The sequence below is a fragment of the Mauremys mutica genome, chromosome 7 (genome assembly GCF_020497125.1).
Source record: "Mauremys mutica isolate MM-2020 ecotype Southern chromosome 7, ASM2049712v1, whole genome shotgun sequence".
NCBI classification, from domain to species: Eukaryota; Metazoa; Chordata; order Testudines; family Geoemydidae; genus Mauremys; species Mauremys mutica.
The window spans coordinates 87,455,529-87,476,055 of record NC_059078.1 but is presented as its reverse complement, the minus strand read 5'-3'; the positions used below and the strand labels follow the sequence as shown (position 1 = coordinate 87,476,055).

The 20,527-nt window shown below is 45.3% G+C and overlaps 1 protein-coding gene across 3 annotated transcripts in view; it reads left to right on the top strand.

The window, feature by feature from the left end:
* Window positions 1–20,527, top strand: part of CDH23 (cadherin related 23) — a 529,883-nt gene that overhangs the window by 131,006 nt on the left and 378,350 nt on the right. For all 3 annotated transcript variants that reach the window (XM_045025474.1, XM_045025471.1, XM_045025472.1), the window contains exons 4-6: window positions 429–571; window positions 12,350–12,397; window positions 12,972–13,064. In XM_045025474.1, coding sequence (XP_044881409.1) covers window positions 429–571; window positions 12,350–12,397; window positions 12,972–13,064 — 284 coding nt within the window. The remainder of the gene's footprint in view (window positions 1–428; window positions 572–12,349; window positions 12,398–12,971; window positions 13,065–20,527) is intronic.

Genomic DNA, 20,527 nt, shown 5'->3' with positions numbered 1-20,527 from the left:
CAGATTTTTACCCAAAAAGACGCATGGATTATCTCTGTTTCTAGTGATTGGCACAGCTGGATGTTGCCACTTTTACTGAACTAATTCGACTTTCCCATATGCAACAATTCCTTCCCTACAAGGGGTGCAGCTTTAGGAAATGTGGACTCAGCATGGCAGTGGTAGCTCTGCTGAAGAGAGCAGTAAAGCCATCCTCAATTCCACCCTTGCTACTTAGAGCATGGATTGTTTGTTTGAAACATTGCAGCATACTTAAATATCTTTGGAGGGTAAATTTTTAAAGTGAGCAAAGATGGGGCCACAACACAGACTTTCTAAAAACGAACAATGCAATTTGGCAATAAGAAGCTAATTAGTTCCATGAGTCTGACATTTCCTTCCTTTCTTCCTCTCATCCACTTGCTTTTTTCTCGCTTATGTTGTTCTAGGCTCATCAGTGACTCAGTTGCTTGCCCGGGACCTAGACAACGACCGTCTTGTGTTTGGTGTGGTCGGGGAGGAGGCCAGCAGGTTCTTTGCAGTGGAAAGCGTGACTGGAGTTGTATGGCTCAGGCAGCCCTTGGACAGAGAGGTAATGTCATTTGCTGCTAGAAGACAAGCTGCTACACCTTGATGTGTTTTTTGTCAGAAATATTCCCTATGGAAGGCATCTGATAACTGGAGGGAAGGGGCAAATGGAGAGGATCTTGACCAAACATCAGAATGGAAATTATTGCTCATCTTTCTGTCTGCCTCTTGTATGGGGTGATCAGGAGCCTTCTCAAAGCTCTGCCTGTGAGGAGTGAGCTCTCTCTGTGTGGTAACTTTGAGGTTTAGGTATTCATTTAAAAAAAAAAACATTCAATGGAAATTTTCCAGAGACAGCCGACACTGTATGTGATGAAAATTCATTTAATTGAAAATCCAATTTTCTGTTGGAAAAACTTTCAATGCACAGTTTTTATCCATCCCTAAATGAGCCTTTCCATAGCAAGGTGGGCACACATCCCCTTCTGGTACTCTGAACCCTTGATCAGGACCTCATGGTAGTGTTAGGAGCTATGTTGATACCCAGTTCTGCAAATGTGTGTCTGGACTGGGCTGTGGTTTATATACCAGCATGAGCCAATCAGTGGGCAGTGGGGGGCCACCACTCAGGCCCTGCGTTCTGGTACTTTCTGCAGTGCCTAGCTTCACAGGGTTCTCCAGAAGAAACACGGCCTAAGCTTCCAATGGCAATGCAGAAGTGTCAGCAGCTCAGAACCCACATGGTCCCAGGTTTTAGTCCCGCAGGTTCTTACATCTACCCCTTCAAGTCCCCCTTTGGGGTGGTGCTGGTCCAGGCTTGTCCAGATTAATCCTGTGGAATTTCTCCAGCAGGTCAAGGGCATGGACATGGGAAGCAGGCTCCCAAGTGTGCTCCTTGGGGCCATAGCCACCAGATAGTGCAGGTGGCCATGCATCCACTGGGAATCAAAGACAGCATGTACTTTGTACTCTTTATTACTCTGGATTTCAACTGGTGGAGGCAGTGTGTGGTTTGATTAAAGAAGGGCTTCAGAAAGGAAACATAAGAAATTGGGTGTATTTTGAGAGATTGGGGAAGCTACAGTTTAAAGGTAACTGAGTTGATCTGTATCAGGGGGTAGCCGTGTTAGTCTGTATCCACAAAAACAACAAGGAGTCTCGTGTCACCTTAAAGACTAACAGATTTATTTGGGCATATTTGTAGTTATAATAAACAGGTCGGATTATGAACAGGAGGCTGCCAGGCAACTCTCCAACACCACATTCTACAGGCCACTATCCTCTGATCCCACTGAGGAATACCAAAAGAAACTACACCATCTGCTCAAGAAACCTCCAGCTACAGCACAGGAACAAATCTACACGGACACACCTCCAGAGCCCTGACCAGGGGTATTCTATCTGCTACCCAAGATCCATAAACCTGGAAACCATGGAGGCCCCATCATCTCAGGCATTGGTACTCTTACAGCAGGATTATCTGGCTATTTGGATTCTCTCCTCAGACCCTATGCTATCAGCACTCCCAGCTATCCAGAAATCACCTACTACAGGACAGGCCCAACAAGGAAAATAACAGAACACCACCAGCCATCATGTACAGCCCCCAGCTAAAACCTCTCCAGCGCATTATCAACGATCTACAACCTATCCTGGAAAACGGATCCCGCAATCTCACAGACCTTGGGAGGCAGGCCAGTCCTCGCTTACAGGCAACCCCCCAACCTGAAGCAAATACTCTCCAGCAACTACACACCACACCACAAAAACACCAACCCCAGGAACCAATCCCGGTAGCAAACCTCGTTGCCTACTCTGTCCCCATATCTACTCTAGTGACACCATCAGAGGACCCAACCACATCAGCCAAACCATCAAGGGCTCATTCACCTGCACGTCTACTGATGTTATATATGCCATCATGTGCCAGCAGTGCCCCTCTGCCATGTACATTGGCCAAACCGGACAGTCCCTATGTAAAAGAATAAATGGACACAAATAGGACATCAGGAATGGTAACATACAAAAGCGAGTAGGTGAACACTTCAGTCTCCCTGGACATTCTATAACAGATTTAAAAGTAACTATTCTTGAACAAAAAAACTTCAGAAACAGACTGCAAAGAGAAACAGCAGAACTAAAATTCATTTGCAAATTTAACACCATTAATTTGGGCTTGAATAGGGACTGGGAGTGGCTGGCTCATTACAAAAGCAGCTCTGCCTCTCCTGGAATCGACACCTCCTCATCTATTATTGGGAGTGGACTACATCCACCCTGATCGAATGGGCCCTGTCAGCACTGGTTCTCCACTTGTGAGGTACTCCCTTCTCTTCATGTGTTGTTATATAATGCCTGCATCTGTAACTTTCACTACATGCATCTGAAGAAGTGAGGTTTTTTACCCACGAAAGCTTATGCCCAAATAAATCTGTTAGTCTTTAAGGTGCCACCAGACTCCTTGTTGTTTTTTAGTTGATCTGCTGGCATATCAGGAAAGATTCCAGGAACTGGTGGACCAATTTCCAGAAGGGTCAACTGGTGTGAAGCTGCTTGGTGGGGAGCCACACCTTCTGGCCTAATGCAAATGTTGGAGCTTCTTGTCACTGATGGTCCACATGCCTCTTGCAAGCCTTCTTTGCCTCTTCTAGATGGTTCCTAAGCGCCTCCTGAATGACGTGGATCTTTTGGACCCATTGGTGGCCACTGGATTCAGGCAGGCTGCTGGTAGTGCCTGGTGAAAACGGGGGTGGAACCTGTAATTAGCCAACAAGGGGCTCCGACCTGTAGAGGCATGGTCAGTGTTATATGAAAACTCTGCGTACGGCAGTAGTCTCAAGGTGCTGAGGGGTTTGGTCCAGGGCATCTTGGTATTTGCACAGGAGTCTATTATAAGCTTGGACTTTGGCCTGCATGTGAGGCCATCATTAAAAACAGGCAACCATGGGGGAAATATTAAGGTAGCCAAAGTGACCTGCCAATGGAGCATCATGGCACAGCCATAGCACCTCCAGTTAGGGATGTCCCGGGGGGGACATATATGCACCTGTTGAAGTATGTTCTCCTATCCCACATGGAACAATGCATCTTAGCCCCTAATGGCATAGACTGTGTTCCTTGAGCAAGCAGGGTCTTCTTGTGAGGCAGACCACATGAGGGAGAGTACGTCTTGCTGAATTATGACTTTGACAAAATTACTCTGTTTGAGGAGGTAGAGAGGTTGAGAACTAGGTTCCTTGTTTTCCAAATAGTCATAGTCAGCGATCCCTTGAGGTCGAGGATGATCTCTTTCACAGGTTTTATTTTTCATGGGTCCTTTGGTGACTGAGGAGTCCAGTTCTTGAGCCACAGGCTCATTGGCAGACATTGCAGGTGGTGTTGGAAAACAGGGTTGGACCAGGATTGTTGTGTGACAGTTGTCTTTCCTGTCATTTTTTTCTGCGACCAGGGCAAGGCAATTTTCCTCAAAAGTGGACGTTCCCTCTCTGACAAGTCTTCACCAGTTATTCCTATCCTGGTCTGCTGTCTCCCAGTGTGTTGTGTCAATGCCACATCTCTTGACGTTTATCTTGAGGGTGTCTTTAAAGTGTTTCTTTTGGCCTCCCCGTTGCCTTTCTCCTTTGGTGAGTTGGGCATACAGCAGTTGTTTTGGTAAGCGTACATCAGCCATGCGCACACAGTGTCCGCTCCACCTCCACTGGTGCTGTATAAGCAGGTCCTCAACACTGAAGATCTTGGCCTCTGTGAGGACACTGACATTGCATGATCCCTCTTGCAGAGGAAGTACTTCCAGAGTCCCAGTGTGGCTTCAGACCATCACGAGGCACAACCGACATGATTTTCGTAGCCAGGCAGATCCAGGAAAAATGTCAAGAACAACACCAGGAGCCGTATATGGCCTTTATTGATCTGACCAAAACCTTCGATTCTGTCAGCCATGAGGCTCTGGGGAAAATCATGTCAAAGTTTGGCTGCCCATGCAAATTTATCACCATTGTAAGACTCCTCCACGACCAGATGACTGCCTCCATCCTGTGCAATGGCTCTACCGCTGAGCCCTTTGTCATAGAAACTAGTGTAAAACAAGGTTGTGTACTGGCACCCACACTTTTCTCCATTTTCTTAGCAGCTATGAAAACACTAACCCAAGACCATCTACCAGAGGGCATTGGTGTCCAATACTGGATTGACGGCAACCTCTTCAACCTTTCTTGTCTCCGTGCCAGAACTAAAGTAATATTGGCAACAATAACCGAACTCCAGTTCGCAGATGATTGTGCTGTAGTTGCACACTCAAAGGAGGATCTTCAAACAGCCCTTAATTGCTTCTCTGAAGCTTACAACAGCCTAGGGCTAACTCTGAACATCAGCAAAACAAAAGTTCTCCACCAGCTGGTCCCCGGTCAATCATCAGACCCAGCAAGGAAGATCTACATTGACAAAGAAAAACTGGAAAATGTAGAATACTTTGCCAATCTGGGCAGCCATCTCCCACAGAGGGCAGACATAGATGTTGAGATTCAGCACAGAATTTGCTGTGCCAGCCTTGCCTTTGGCAGACTGCCTTGCTGGGTGTTCAACAATCACAACATCAAAACACATACTAGACTTTTAGTTTATAAACCAGTGATAATTGCAACTCTCCTCTACGGCTGTGAACTTAGGTGACTTACAGAAAACACCTGAAAAACCTGGAATGCCAGCCCCAGCACTTTCTTCGGAAGATCCTCAACATAAAATGGGAGGATCATCATGCTAATGTCAGTTTCCAAATAGTATTCCTCCTTTCGTAATAGTGTTAGCTTTCCCATTTCAGTTTCCCAGGCAGTAGGTAGGTGTAAACTTGAACTGAGAGAACAACAAGGCTCATTTTAACTGCCTCTGGTTCAAAGCGTGGGCCTTGTGAAGGTACTCAAGATACTTGTGCTTTGTAAAAACCTGTACTGGGTGCTGAACTCCCTCAAAGTGATGACTCCATACTTCAAATACAGTTTTGCTCCTAGTCCAGTATTTCATAGTCCATCTCTGTGGGGATGTTTTAGAGAGTAGAATGCACAAGAGTACAGAACTGACTGTGGTCCAAATCGCTGTGAGAGTGATGCCCCAAGACCTACGTTGGATGTGTCTGCTTCCACTGTAAAAGGCACATTGGGTCAGGGTGTGCCAGAATCAAGGGCTATGGTGAAGGTGGTCTTGACTAAGTTAACTATTAACTAAGGTTTGTAACCTGTCCTTTAAATCGGCATCGGTACCCAATGACTGGAAGTTAGCTAATGTAACGCCAATATTTAAAAAGGGCTCTAGAGGTGATCCCGGCAATTACAGACCAGTAAGTCTAACGTCGGTACCGGGCAAATTAGTTGAAACAATAGTTAAGAATAAAATTGTCAGACACATAGAAAAACATAAACTGTTGAGCAATAGTCAACATGGTTTCTGTAAAGGGAAATCGTGTCTTACTAATCTATTAGAGTTCTTTGAAGGGGTCAACAAACATGTGAACAAGGGGGATCTGGTGGACATAGTGTACTTAGATTTCCAGAAAGTCTTTGACAAGGTCCCTCACCAAAGGCTCTTAAGTAAATTAAGCTGTCATGAGATAAAAGGGAAGGTCCTTTCATGGATTGAGAACTGATTAAAGGACAGGGAACAAAGGGTAGGAATTAATGGTAAATTCTCAGAATGGAGAGGGGTAACTAGTGGTGTTCCCCAAGGGTCAGTCCTAGGACCAATCCTATTCAATTTATTCATAAATGATCTGGAGAAAGGGGTAAAAAGTGAGGTGGCAAAGTTTGCAGATGATACTAAACTGCTCAAGGTAGTTAAGACCAAAGCAGATTGTGAAGAACTTCAAAAAGATCTCACAAAACTAAGTGATTGGGCAACAAAATGGCAAATGAAATTTAATGTGGATAAATGTAAAGTAATGCACATAGGAAAAAATAACCCCAACTATACATACAACATGATGGGGGCTAATTTAGCTACAACGAGTCAGGAAAAAGATCTTGGAGTCATTGTGGATAGTTCTCTGAAGATGTCCACACAGTGTGCAGAGGCGGTCAAAAAAGCAAACAGGATGTTAGGAATCATTAAAAAGGGGATAGAGAATAAGACTGAGAATATATTATTGCCCTTATATAAACCCATGGTACGCCCACATCTCGAATACTGTGTACAGATGTGGTCTCCTCACCTCAAAAAAGATATTCTAGCACTAGAAAAGGTTCAGAAAAGGGCAACTAAAATGGTTAGGGGTTTAGAGAGGGTCTCATACGAGGAAAGATTAAAGAGGCTAGGACTCTTCAGCTTGGAAAAGAGAAGAGTAAGGGGGGATATGATAGAGGTATATAAAATCATGAGTGATGTTGAGAAAGTGGATACGGAAAAGTTATTTACTTATTCCCATAATACAAGAACTAGGGGTCACCAAATGAAACTAATAGGCAGCAGGTTTAAAACAAATATAAAAGGAAGTTCTTCTTCACACAGCGCACAGTCAACTTGTGGAACTCCTTACCTGAGGAGGTTGTGAAGGCTAGGACTATAACAATGTTTAAAAGGGGACTGGATAAATTCATGGTGGCTAAGTCCATAAATGGCTATTAGCTAGGATGGGTAAGAATGGTGTCCCTAGCCTCTGTTCGTCAGAGGATGGAGATGGATGGCAGGAGAGAGATCACTTGATCATTGCCTGTTAGGTTCACTCCCTCTGGGGCACCTGGCATTGGCCACTGTCGGTAGACAGATACTGGGCTAGATGGACCTTTGGTCTGACCCGGTACGGCCGTTCTTATGTTCTTATGTTGAACTGGTCCAAAAGCAAGCTGGGCTTTAGGCAGCCACATGAATTGAATGGCTCTAGGAAGGAGGAAAGTCAGTGGGGCTATTTGTTTAGAGAAGTTGGTGATGAATTGGCTAGAAAAATTCATAAAGCCCATGAAGCACTGAAATCCTTGGAGGGTCCACCTCTGCTGTCCAGTTGTGGATGGCTTTCACCACCTTCTGTCCATTTGAATGCCCTCTGGGGAGATGATGTTGCATAGAAATTCAATGGTGGTCTGGTCGAAGGTGGACTTCTGTAGTTTGGCTTACAAATGATGCTTCCATAGTCTCTCCAGGACAGACCAGACATGATGTCAGTGCTGCTCAAGGTTCCCAGAAAACACCATCAAGGTAGATGATCACATACTGGTCCAGGATGTCCCTGAATACATCACTTAGGAAATGTTGCAGTGTGGGGTATTGATTAATCCAACTGCCATTTCTAAGTATTCAAAGTGCCCATATTGGATATGAAAAGTGGTTTCCCATTCATCCCTAGGTCTTATTCACAGTAGATTGTATATCCCTCAAATATCTAGTTTAGTGAAGATCCTAGTAGTCTTCAGGTGGTCTAACAATTCTGGGATGAGGGGCAGGGAGTACTGGTTTCGAATAGTCACCTGTGTCAATGGACGATAGACTACACAGAGGTATAGTGACCTATGGTTTTTTTTTTTCTGTTGCACAAAGAGCACTGGTGTCCCCACTGGAGAGGTGGATCTCTGAATGAAGCCCCTGAAAAGACTTTCCTGGTTATAGGTCCATGGTGCCTCTAGCTGTGGTTTAGACATGGTGTATATCCGTCCATAGGGCACCTTTCCTCTGGGTTATAGATCTATTGGACAGTCATAGTCCCTGTGTGGGAATAATGAATCCACATTTTTCTTTCCAAACACATCCAGGTAGTTTTGATACTTGGGGAGCCCGAGGTTCTGGTTTAGAGCTGGTCCCTTCTGGTTAGCTCCTGTTGTCCAGGATTTCACTTCTGTCATCTCTGGAAGGACTGGATGGGGTTGGGAGTGGGCAACATTGATCTGAGCAAACGTTCAGGACAAGGCAGTGAGTGACCTGTGTGCACTGGTCAGTTACCAGGTTGAAGGCAGGAGAAGAGTAGAGGGGTCAGGATTGAGTCCGGTCAGGATACCAAGAAGTCAGGGTCAGGTACCAAGTTGCAGACAGCAGGCAGATAGCAGAGTCGGAGACAAACTAGGGTCAGAAGCTGGACTATAAGGTCTTCAGCAAGCCAAGGTCTGGAGCAGAAGTCACTAGTTAGTTCTGCCTTGTTACCTACCCTGGATTTCACAGCCGTGATCTACTGTAATGTTAATAAACAATTAAATTAACCCTAACTGCCAGAAAGCATAGCGCTCAGAGAAGATTACATGCTCAGCCTGTCCCCTTTTAAGCCTACTCTTCTGGTTCAATTTTCACTTCTAAAGAAAATCTGAACCTGCATTTAGGATCTTATTTAAAGAGATACGGGGTATCACTATTCATAGTGACTTCAACTGTGTGTACACGGCTTCTTCTCTCAAGATCAGGGACTTGGATGCTAAAATTGGCATAATCTCATACATAAATGACCATTTTACATACTCACAGTCAATGCCTATTTGAGTGCCTAAATGCAAAGGAAAGATGTCCTATTTAGGTGCTCGTCTTTGAAAGCTGAGCTTTGCTGGTCCCTTGGCTGCTGCATTTCCCCTGTTTCTGATGAGAGGGAGGATGGGTTCATATGATGAAGTCACTGGACTGGAACTCAAGAGATTTTGGATCTCTTCCTGCTCTGCCACAGGTTTCCTGTGTGACCTTGAACAAAGGACTTAATCTTCCCTGTGTCTCAGTTCCCTATCTATAAAACCGAGAAAGTACTTCCCTACCTCACAGAGGCATGTGAGGCTAAAATCCACTAGTGATGGTGAGTTGCTCAGATACTATGACCTCACAACTGCTGGCATCAAACGCCCAAATCTTCCTGTATTCAAAGTGGTCACCATCTTCCATTACTTTCAATAGGCCTGAAACCAAACAGTCTTTAGTCAAGATGGCCACTAGTTCCCTGCAGTTTTGCATATGGAAGCAAGGCTGCCCTTAGTGAAGATGACTATCCTCTTCCATTGTCTTCAGTGGAATTGAAGTCAAGGTGCCCTCAGGGGAAGATGTCTGCCGTGTTATGAGTGAGGGGCTGACCAGGAGTTATGAGGAGATGGGGGAATGCGAGAAGCAGGAGGGCACTGAGAAGTTGTAGGGGAGAGCCTAGAAAGTTCAGGGAGATGTGGGGTGCGTGAGGGTCTTGAAGAGACAAGGGGAATCAGTGTGCAAGGAGGGAAACTGAGGGCTTGCAGAGGAGGTGGAGATTGGGAGGAAGGGAGGCTGATTGTGTCAAGAAGTTGGAGTGTTTGTGAGATTAGCCTTGTAACAAATCCCACGTGGGTTGTGGTTGGGGAGAGCCTGTATGTATATGTGTGTGTGACTGGATTTGGGGGGAGAGGAGTCTGCATATATGAATTGATCCTGGGGGCGTCAGCAGATGTTTATGTATTGGCTTGATTGTGAGGGCAAGGTGTGTGTGTGTGTGTGTGTGTGTGAGAGAGAGAGATAGATTTTGGGGGCACAGGCAGGAGTGTGTGTGATTTCCGTAGGCAGGGAAGAAGTGTGTGTCAGAGAGTTTCTGGTGGGGTAAGCAGGAGAGAGTGTGTAAGAAGATGAAGGTGGGAAAGAGTACAGAGCCTGGGAGTGGGGAGCATTAGAGGGAGAAGGGAGGAGAGATTACAAAGTGGGAAGAAGAGAAAACCACATAAGAAAAGCAAGGTAGAGGGGTGCAAAGGAAATGCATCAATTCTTGCACAATGTAGGAAAATGAGATGGAAGGGCAAAAGGACAGAGGGCAACTAATATAATAAATAGCAGTAGAAAGGGAACGAACAGTGAAAGGGAAAAGAACAAAAGAGAGGGAGAGAAAGTGAGCTTTAGAAGATTTACTGAATAGAAAGAATTAGATGCTAAATAATAAATAACCAAGTCTAAAAAGGGATGCGATTGAAATGAGCTGTGGGGACAGAAATTAGGCTGGGGGAAGCCCTGTCTGTCTGTCTGTCCTGTCTCTTCCCTGGGTTATCCTTTTCTATGTTCAACAAAATCTGATCTTGGTCCCCATTCCCCAGGTTTTTTTTCCCTGTGGCTGCACTTGTGGGCGGAGAGGGTGGGAGAAGTAGTGATGAAAAAGCTGATGTGGGAGAGTCTTGCAGCAAGGAAAACTGATCTCTCTCCTGTGTCCTTGGCATTTGGGCTGCTAGACTGGCTACAGGCATTGCCCTGAGGCCTTCTCAGATTGCATTACCTGAGCCTTCATGGAGGGGAATGTATGCTTTGGTAAACCATCCCTGAAACCCCCTCCAAGGTAAACCGCTATCCTGGTGTAAGCGACGTTAAGTTGCAGTTTGAGAAACCAGAGCCTCCTGGCAATCCCTGAGCTTCCTTACTAAGAATAAATCAACCAAGTCTGTAGCACATAGAATCATTCCAAGCTTGCTTTCAGATCCTTCCTATGCAATGCCTCTAGAACACTTGTCACTCCATTCACACAGCAGTAGTGGTTAGGGGACAGTGAAACTGTAAAAGGAAGATTCAGCGAAGGAAAGGAATTGGTCGATGGCTGGATGGGACTTGGGTTAAATGAAACCAGATGTACCCAGGTAACAGATAGTTCTGTTGTAATATTTTATGTCACACTCCACAGCCCCACATGATTTCTTTGTCAAGATTTTATGGCCCTCAAATGGGACAGTCCCTGGTGGAAAAGAGGTTGTCTGGAAAGAAAGTTCCTCCCCACCTTCTTCTTAAGCATCTGATGCCATCCATTGTTTGGAGGCAGGACACTAGAGTTGGCAGACCAATAACCTGATCCAGCATAGAAAATACATTATGTATTCCTGTATAGAAGATGTTGATGCACTCACGTCCAGGAGCCAGTGGGGTGGGGATGGTACACAGGGAGGGAGAAGTGGTATGGAAAACCAAAAGTTTGTGGAAAATTAATGAGACTTCACAGGTCCCTTGTCTCTAATCTGTAAACTAGGGCAGAGAAATGGGGACTTTGCTTCCCCTTGACTCTTTAGAGTCCTTCTGGATTAAAGTCAGGATCACAGGATCAGTGCTGGGTTTTCATTTATTTAGTTTTGTTAGACTAAGCTGTTGAATTAACTGGGATGCTGAGAGGCATGGGGCATTTGACTTTTCTAGCCCTTTCCCCTATGGGGGGCCTCAAACCTTTGTATACTGCAGACCACATCTTCTTAGAGAGCTTGTCTCATGGACACCTCCCCTGGCATTCCCAGTTGCAGAACATCCCGGCAGTTGCAGAGTGTCAGAGTAATATTAGGAAAGCAGTGCTGTATTTTAGCAGACTTTAGTGAGATAAGTGTGGTGTCCTTTTTGATCAAACTTCGTCATATTGTTTGCATTTACTCTTCTTTTCATCTCCCCCTCACATTTGTGCTGGAACCAAAGAGGACAGGCAGCTCTCTGCAGACCACTAGTGGTCCATGGGCTACAGCTTGGGAACCCCTGTCCTAGAGGAAGTCTGTCTCTCCCTCGCTTACTCCTCCTCACTGCCATTGCAAACAGCCTATGTTGCCGGGGTCACAACTTATGCTGGAATAATGCTGGAGCGGATGGGCACAACAAAGGAGGTTAAACAGCAGATTTCTTTGATCTGTATGGCTTTCATGAAGTACCCGCCTCTGGTTAGAGTACTCGGCTGCCAATTGGCAAGCTGGCTGCTTCAATACCTGCCACCTATTGACACAGGGGAAGAGCTGCCCCTGTGGTTAATATTTCTGAGCAATTGCACTCATATACAATGTATGTAAGTGGGCTTCTGACCCCTCCCTGTTGTCTTCAAGGCCACGACAGTATTTTGCATGTAATAATACTCAGCTAAAGTTCAAAGCCTGCCATCCACTGATAAACGCTACAGTACCTCTAATTATATGTTTTTCTTCTCTTTTCATTTCAGACTAAGTCAGAATTCACGGTCGAATTTTCTGTCAGTGACAGCCAAGGGGTAAGTGTGACTTTTTTTCATTTTGTGATCTGAGACCAGAGAAGCCTGGAGTGGGACCGGGAGAACACTGGCTGTTGAGGAGTTCACAGCCATTGCAATCCCAGCCTCTCCCTGAAAGGGGCATTAGAGAGTGAACAGGAGAGCACTGTAGGCCATGATGTAGAAATACAGATGCAAGTTGTTTTACCGTTACATAGAAATTGTGGAGCTGCAGGGAGTAATGGAGAAGCCACTGGCTCAGGAGATCTTGCAGCTACAATGCTATTATCTCCTAGAAGGGGAGCTGTAAGGAGTGGAGTGGCTGCACTGGATACTGGGGAATGGAGAAGTACTTTAGTCCCAGCATCTACCAGCAGGGGGCATCATAAGTCCCATTGGACCTTGGCTGTTGGGGATCTAAAGAGAATGATGTACAGGAGCTGTGGCTCTAGGGCAGTGACAGCTGCTGAAGTTTTAGTCTCTTCCTGCCTGGATCTTCAATTTTACATCTGTCCCTTCTGTGAAATCCTTTGAGAATGAAGAAAATACCCAGTAGCCTAATGCCAGCTGTATGTTTTTATCCTTCTGGCCACAGGTGATCAAGGGGACAGCGAATATCCAAGTGGGAGATGTGAATGACAATGCTCCAAGGTTTCACAATCAGCCCTACAGTGTTCGCATTGCAGAGGTAGGAGCCTGGATTTCCTCTGGAGAGACCTTTTCCCTGGACACTTTTTCTTCTCATGGGCAGAGCTTGCCCATTGGTGTCAGTTAATTGTAAAAGGAGCATAGCTCTCTGTCCAGCTGTGTGGTGATGGCCCCCTGGGGTGTTTGGTCTCTTCCACCTTCCTGTTGTTGGGGTTCCGTGAAGGATGAAATCCCTGAAAGTCTAGGCCATTTGTTTCCAATGGGTAGTAGCTGAGTGATAACGCTCCAGAGGCAGAGTATATCTGTTGGGAAAAGGCAGGTGGAGGAGTGAGGTGTGAGCTCAAAGAAATGTAACACACACTCCGTGTGGGGTTTTAACTCAGGAGCAAGCTTTGGAAAAGAGCGAAGATTGAAAGCAGCCCAAAATAGGAATCTGGTTTTTGCTTCTGCTTTCTTTTGGGGACAAAGGAAGAGGTGTCTCCATGGAGGTAATTTTGTATAGAAGTAAATGTTCCCTCAAGCCTTTTTAGATTAGTGGCAAACTCTGGGAAAGCTCTGCCTGAATGGCTCTGCTCTCTCAGCTATTTAGTCTCCTTGTAGACCTCTCTGTAGTGATGAGATTCTTCTCCCCAGGAGAAGACCGTCACGCTCCTTCCAGGGTAGCTTGGCCATGCTGGCTGCCAGGAAGAAGATAGCTCCTATATCGTTGCTAACCTTGTATAAAGTTGTGTAAAATCAGTCAAGGAGAATGATCAAGGAGCTTCTCACTCGGGAGATTTTGGGCTGATTTCAGGATTGTTGGGTACAGCCTAGCAGCCAGTGTTTAGTGAGGGAGAGGATGGAGACCAACAAGCTGCACCATGGCTGGTACTAGTCTTAGTCAAATGATTAACAGTTTTGAAATGGAGAAATGAACTGATGGAGCCTTCTCCCTGTCTGATGCTGGGCCCTGCTATTCCCAGACTAGGGGAGCCCTCTCCCTGTCTGACCCCAGGCAGACCCTTGTTATTCCTGGAGCATGTGTCTGTGTGCAGATAAAGGAGTGCATCAGTGTATGTGAAACTGAGCAGTCTTTGGTAATTGAGAAATACAAATTATTGGATTACAAATGTTTGGTTAATATGCTGGCTACAGACTCCCTGCTGTGCTGGAGCTTGGATCTTTCACTTTCCCTCTCCTGTGTGGGTGAGTTTCCTTCATTAGGCTGCTTGTGATAAATTGGCCTGAAGTTTGTCTCCCATTTGCTTTGTCTGCTTCTATGTGAAACAAATAATCTGAAACACCCCTTTGAGAATGACAGTGCGTCAGAGGCATTTCTTTTCCTTTTTAGAGTGTAAACTTTAAAAAAAGTCAGCAATACTTGTATTACCCATTCCTTGCTTCCTTTGTATGCCCAGACCTCTTGAAATGAATGAGGAGTGACTGGATCTCCATCCTGCAGATCCTCTGTACGGTGATATGTCTGAAGGGGAGGGTATTTTAGTTAGAGCAAAGTGAGTGAGCAATCCATGTTAGAACTGCATGTCCTGTCTCCACAAGGCCACTCTAGGATATGGGAGAGGAGGAAATTGGCTTTTAGGTGACTTCACCTAAATCCTTGAACACATAGACAGTTGTTTTCTATTGCTCTCCTCCTTTCAAACTATTTTCCTATCTACAGAAGCAATGTACTCCTCCCTGGAACACAGGTAAGACTAGAAGAGAATGTTCTCTCCTTCTTCCCCATCCCAACATCACCCCATAAAAACATTTTATGGTGTGTGTTAGAGAGAGGGCTCCCTCCTGGTCATGAAGAAATGAACGGAAACTGCATTTCTGTACCCATCTGGAATTGACGCTAGATTAAGCTCCCATATTTATATAGCTGGAGCAGCCATGCCATTTCTCCTCTCACTTGTCACCTCCATCTTGAGAACTAAGATCATAAATTCAGATATATGGAAGGCTGGAGATTTAACTTACTGGCATCGAGTATGGGGAGGAAGGAGGGCCAAGGTTCAGGAATGGATGTGAAAGTTAAACTCGGTTGAGAAAAAGGCATTGTGGCAGCAGTGCTGGAAGAGAGAAAAAGAAAATCTGTCACACTCTCTTTCTCTGCTGGCCTCTTCTGGAAAAGAGTCACCTGCTTTCTAGTGAGGGGTCTTTCAGCCCATCTTGCTGGATTTGGCTGTAGTTAGCATCGTGTTACCCATAATGGACCAACATTGAAACTTAGTTTTCAGAGCTCATGCTTTTTTGGAAATTGGTCTAATGTAATTGTGTTCATGAGCCAATTCGTAATCTCTGTCCATGATCTTTAAGCAAGGACATTGGTCAGAGGCAATGAGCCACATACTCATCATTCAGCCAGTATCCTGAAAGCACTTCTGTTCTTCTACCAGGAGATAACATTTCCATGGTGCCTTTTTAATGTGTGGTAAAGTACTGAGAAAAAGGGAGGGAGTGCTTCTTTGAATCCAATAGGACATTCTAAAGGTATCAGTATGCTAGAAAAGTCATCGCTATTGTTTGTCCTCTTTTCCTCCATAACACTGCTGGTGGAGTCACTTCTAGCTTATTATACTACAGGTCCTTGGGAGGCGACAGTCTGGCTTCAAGCTTACGCTTTTTTGTGGAGGGTATTTTCATTTTGTAGGAACTTTGGGTTGGCAAGAACATGCCCTTCTTCCCACCACAGTATCACATTACATTTTCCAAAGCCTATCAGTCCATCTCTGTTCAGGTGGAAATCCTAGGGAGAGGAGTCACAAGCCCACCTACTGGCTAGAACAGAGCAAGCAAGAGAGATAATACCGTCTCATTTTTAAAGCTGACAATTGGGTGTGGTGTTTAGCTGCTACAATCACCTGGTACTGAATGCCTATAGCTGCCATTGACTTCACAGGGAGGTGTAAGTTCTCTTCACCTTGGAAAATCAGGCCCCTGGCACAAAAGGGTGGCTTTGCTTCATGCTAGGTATGTTACTTTGAAGCAGGGGCAGCTCTAGGCATTTTGCCGCCCCAAGCACGGCAGGCAGGCTGCCTTCGGTGGCATGCCTGCGGAGGTTCTGCCAAAGCCGCGAGACCAGCAGACCCTCCGCAGGCATGCCCGCCGAAGGCAGCCTGCCTGCCGCCCTCGCGGCGACCGACAGAGCGCCCCCAGCGGCTTGCCGCCCCAAACACGCACTTGGTGTGCTGGTGCCTGGAGCCGCCCCTGCTTTGAAGTGTCCAACGTTCCACTGGAACGACAGTAGTTCCAAGGAATGTAGACACATTGTTGCTATGGGACACAGCTGTGGAGGGTATTAGAAACTCCTCTATGATATTGCTCTTGATAAACAGTGAGGTTACTAATAGTCAGAGATGATCCCTGCCCTAAAGAGCTTGTTATCCAGGTTTAAGACCAGACGTGAACAGGCAAAATGAACAAATGGGACTGTGAAGTTGGGGAGGGAGACAGGGCTAACAGTAATGCAAATGTGATTTCCCTTAGATTAGCTGTTGGCACACTTTGTAGATATTGAGGGTTTTCCCTGGTTCTATTCCTGTATTTATTTTGAGATAGTAGTGGTCCCAGCTAAGAGATGGAGCAGCAGGGGAAGTATGGCAGTAGAGAATTCAAAAATAACGTGCATAAATAAATGGAACATGAGAAAACACCCTTTAAAGGTACTGCTTCTGAATAGGTATACCAGTGCCTTACAAAGCCCATTTGTTTCAAGAATGTAAATTATTTGGACATGAGCCGTGTAGTGCACTTTGCAAGTGTGTGTGAGTGGGGGAATATGTGAGTGGGATTAGTGGGGAAGCAAATGCACCCTTTAACGTTAAGCTCTGTGTGTTGCGCTGATCATTGGACTGGCAATCACACCGCTTTGCCTGATGCTTTTGTACGGTGCCTGTGGCATGGTGGTCTTCAGTGCCTGTCATGTCTTACTTACATCACAGTCACCTGTTTGGAATAGCAGAGCAGGTGTGTGCGTTTGTGGAAGGAGGGAGGTCTCTCCCCAAACCCCTCACTTTGCTGTTCCAGTGCAATTATCCATTTTATCTGGGCAAAAGGGCCTGCAATTCACTTGTCGAACTCTAATGAGGCAGCTCGGATGCTTTCAAGTCTGTAAAGAAAGGGGAATCCAGCTAGAATTGGCAACTTAATTCACCAAGCTGGCCTTGACAGACCTCATTAAGTTCCCGTGTATTCATTTCAGGCTAATGGCTGTCATGCTGACTGCTGTTTGATTTGCTATAATAGACTTCTATGGTTTTCCAATTTGCTAAACCATGTTTGCCTGTGTCTGTGCCCCGCAGAGCGTCGGTAGTACATTAGTTAGGCACCCATGTGCATGCCACACTGACCTTCAGGGTTTGTTCTCTAAGATGCATTTTTTCACTGTGTTTTCCTTGCCCCTACTGCAGAGAATCATAAACTCATAGAAACATAGGGCTGAAAGGGACCTTGAGAAGTCATCAAGTCCAGCCCATTGTGTTGAGGCAGGACCAAATAAACCTAGACTATCCCTGATACGTGCTTGTCCAGCTTGTTCATAAAAATCTCCAGTGACGGGGATTCCACAACCTCCCCATGAAGCCTATTTCAGAGCTCAGCTACCTTTATAGTTGGAAAGTCTGTCTTAATATCTAACCTAAATCTTCCTTGCTGCAGATTAAGCCCCTTACTTCTTGTCCAACCTTCAGTGGACATGGAGAACAACTGATCGTTGTCGTCTTTTTAACAGCTCTGACCATATTTGAAGACTGTTATCAGGTCCCCCTCCGTCGTCTTTTTTTCAAGACTAAATGTGCAGTTTTTTAACCTTTCCTCATAGCTCAGGTTTTCCAAACTTTTTATCATGTTTGCTGCTCTCCTCTGGACTCGTTTCAATTTGTCCAAAAATTGTGACTCCTAGAATTGGACACAGTACTCCTGAGGCGATCTCACTAGTGCCAAGTACAGCAGGACAATTATCTTCTGTGTTTTATGTACAACACTCCTGTTAATACACCCCGGAATGATATTAGCCTTTTCCGCAACTGTGTCACATTATTGACTCATATTCAGTTTGCGATCCTGTATAATCCCCAGATCCTTTTCAGCAATACTACTACCAATCAGTTATTCCCTTTATGTAGTTGTGCATTAGTTTTCCTTCCCAAGTGTAGTACTTTTTCACTTGTTTTTATTGAATTTCATCTTGTTGAATTCAAACAAATTATCCAATTTATCAAGATCATTTCGAATTCTAATCTTGTCCTCTAAAGTGCTTGTAACCCCTCCCACTTGGTGTCATGGACAGATTTTATAAGCGTCCTCTCCACTCCATTATCCAAGTCATTAATTAAAATATTGAATAGTACCATCAGCCCCAGGACTGACCTCTGTGGGATCCCACTAGATGCGTCATCCCAGTGAACCATTGATAACTACTCTTTGAGTATGGTCTTTCAACCAGTTGTGCGCTCACTTTAGAGAAATTTCATAATCTCTTCCTTCCCCCCTGTATTTCTGTTTTCACTTTTCCCAGAATCTGGATTTTAAATAAAAAATGTATAATGCTGAGATCTTTCTCTGTGTTGTCTGGAAATAGACATGGAGCATCAGTAAATGCCAGAAACCCAGTTTCACGCATGAGATCTAGTCAAGCTTTGGGATTGTCCAGACTCTGGTGGGGAATAGTGGATGTTCCTGGATCGGAAAATTCTTGTGTATCTTTAAATGTCAGCCTGCCATTTATCTCTTCATTGTATATAACATGTAGGAAAATAAGTCTGGTCTGCCAGCCTGACATGGTATAATGATTCTATGTAAAACCAGCTAACAAAGACAGAACAGAACCAACACTTATTTTTGGAGTCTGGTCCAGGTATGGTACAAGGCTAGACACAGAATATTTCCTGTGGGTACAGCAATGCCTCTCCAGTCCAGTCTGCATACACGTAACTTTCAGGGGCAGGTGCCTCCCTATTCACTGGGTTATGTATCACATTCATGATGGGAGCCTCTGCCTGTATAAAATAGCGTGGTTCTGCACACCCAGATTTTGTGGCTATTAACTCAATATGTATTCAGTATCAACAGGATTAAGTTTTCGGTCCTGCAGGTTCCATGCATAACATCGGTACCGGGTGAGCTAACTGGTTCAGTGGGGAATCGAGAGTCCTGATTGGATGACAGAAATGTCCGTTGACTGTTTCCTTCCTGGCTGAACCTTCCATGAGGTTATTTCCAACAGGGATTTTCTCTTCTGTAGCAGCAGTTTTCCCATCTTCTTCTTTAGCATAAGAACAGCCATACTGGGTCAGAACAAAGGTCCATCTAGCCCAGTATTCTGTCTTCCAACAGTGGCCAATGTCAGGTGCAGGGGTGAAAGTAAGGCGATACGGGCCGGTACAGCGTACCGGTAAAAGGTGGCCGCCTGTACCGCTGACTTTAAAGTGCTGCCATGGCAGTGTTTTAAAGGACCCCGCTTAAAGCGCTGCTGCTTTTGCGCCCCCTCATCGGTGGCCCTGTCAGACCCAACAGGGCCGCCAATGTGGGGGTCACAAAAGCGGCAGCAATGTTATTAAAGTGCTGCTGCTGCAGTGCTTTAAGCAAGGTCCTTTAAAGCTCTGCCGCGTCAGCACTTTAACATCCCTGCCCCTTTTCCGCCCCCTCCCCGGCTGTTGACGGGGGCGGGGGGCAAACGGAGCAGCTACGCTGGGACTGGTGATTTAAATTGCCGCTGGAGCCCTGAGTGGCGCGAGCAGGCTGGCTGGGGGACACTGAACCGGTAAGAGAGAAATTTTACTTTCACCCTTGGTCAGGTGCCCCAGAGGGAATGAACAGAACAGGTAGTCATCAAGTGAGCCATTCCTTGTCTCCCATCTTCTGGCAAACAGAGGCTGGGGACAACATTGATGCCCATCCAGGCTAATAGCCATTGATGGACCTTCACAATATCCTCTGGCAAAGAGTTCCAGAGGTTGACTGTGTGTTGTGTGAAAAAATACTTCCTTTTCTTTGTTTTAAACCTGCTGCCTATTAATTTCATTTGGTGATCCCCTAGTTCTCATGTTATGAGAAGGAGAAAATAACACTTCCTTGTTTACTTTCTCCACACCAGTCATGATTTTATAGACCCCTATCATATCCCCCCGTAGTCATCTTTTTTCCAAACTGAAAAGTCCCCAGTTTTATTAATCTCTCCTCATACAGCAGCTGTTCCATAACCCTAATAATTTTTGTTGCCCTTTTCTGAACCTTTTCCAATTCTAATATATCGTTTTTGAGATGGGGGTGACCACATCTGCATGCAGTATTCAAGATGTGGGCATACCATGGATTTATATAGAGGCAATATAATATTTTCTGTCTTATTACCTATCCCTTTCTTAATGATTCCCACCATTCTGTTTGCTTTTTTTTTTGACTGCTGCTGCACATTGAGTGGATGTTTTCAGAGAAATATCCACAATGACTTCAAGGTCTCTTTCTTGAGTGGTAACAGATAATTTAGACCCCATCATTTTATATGTGTAGTTGGGATTA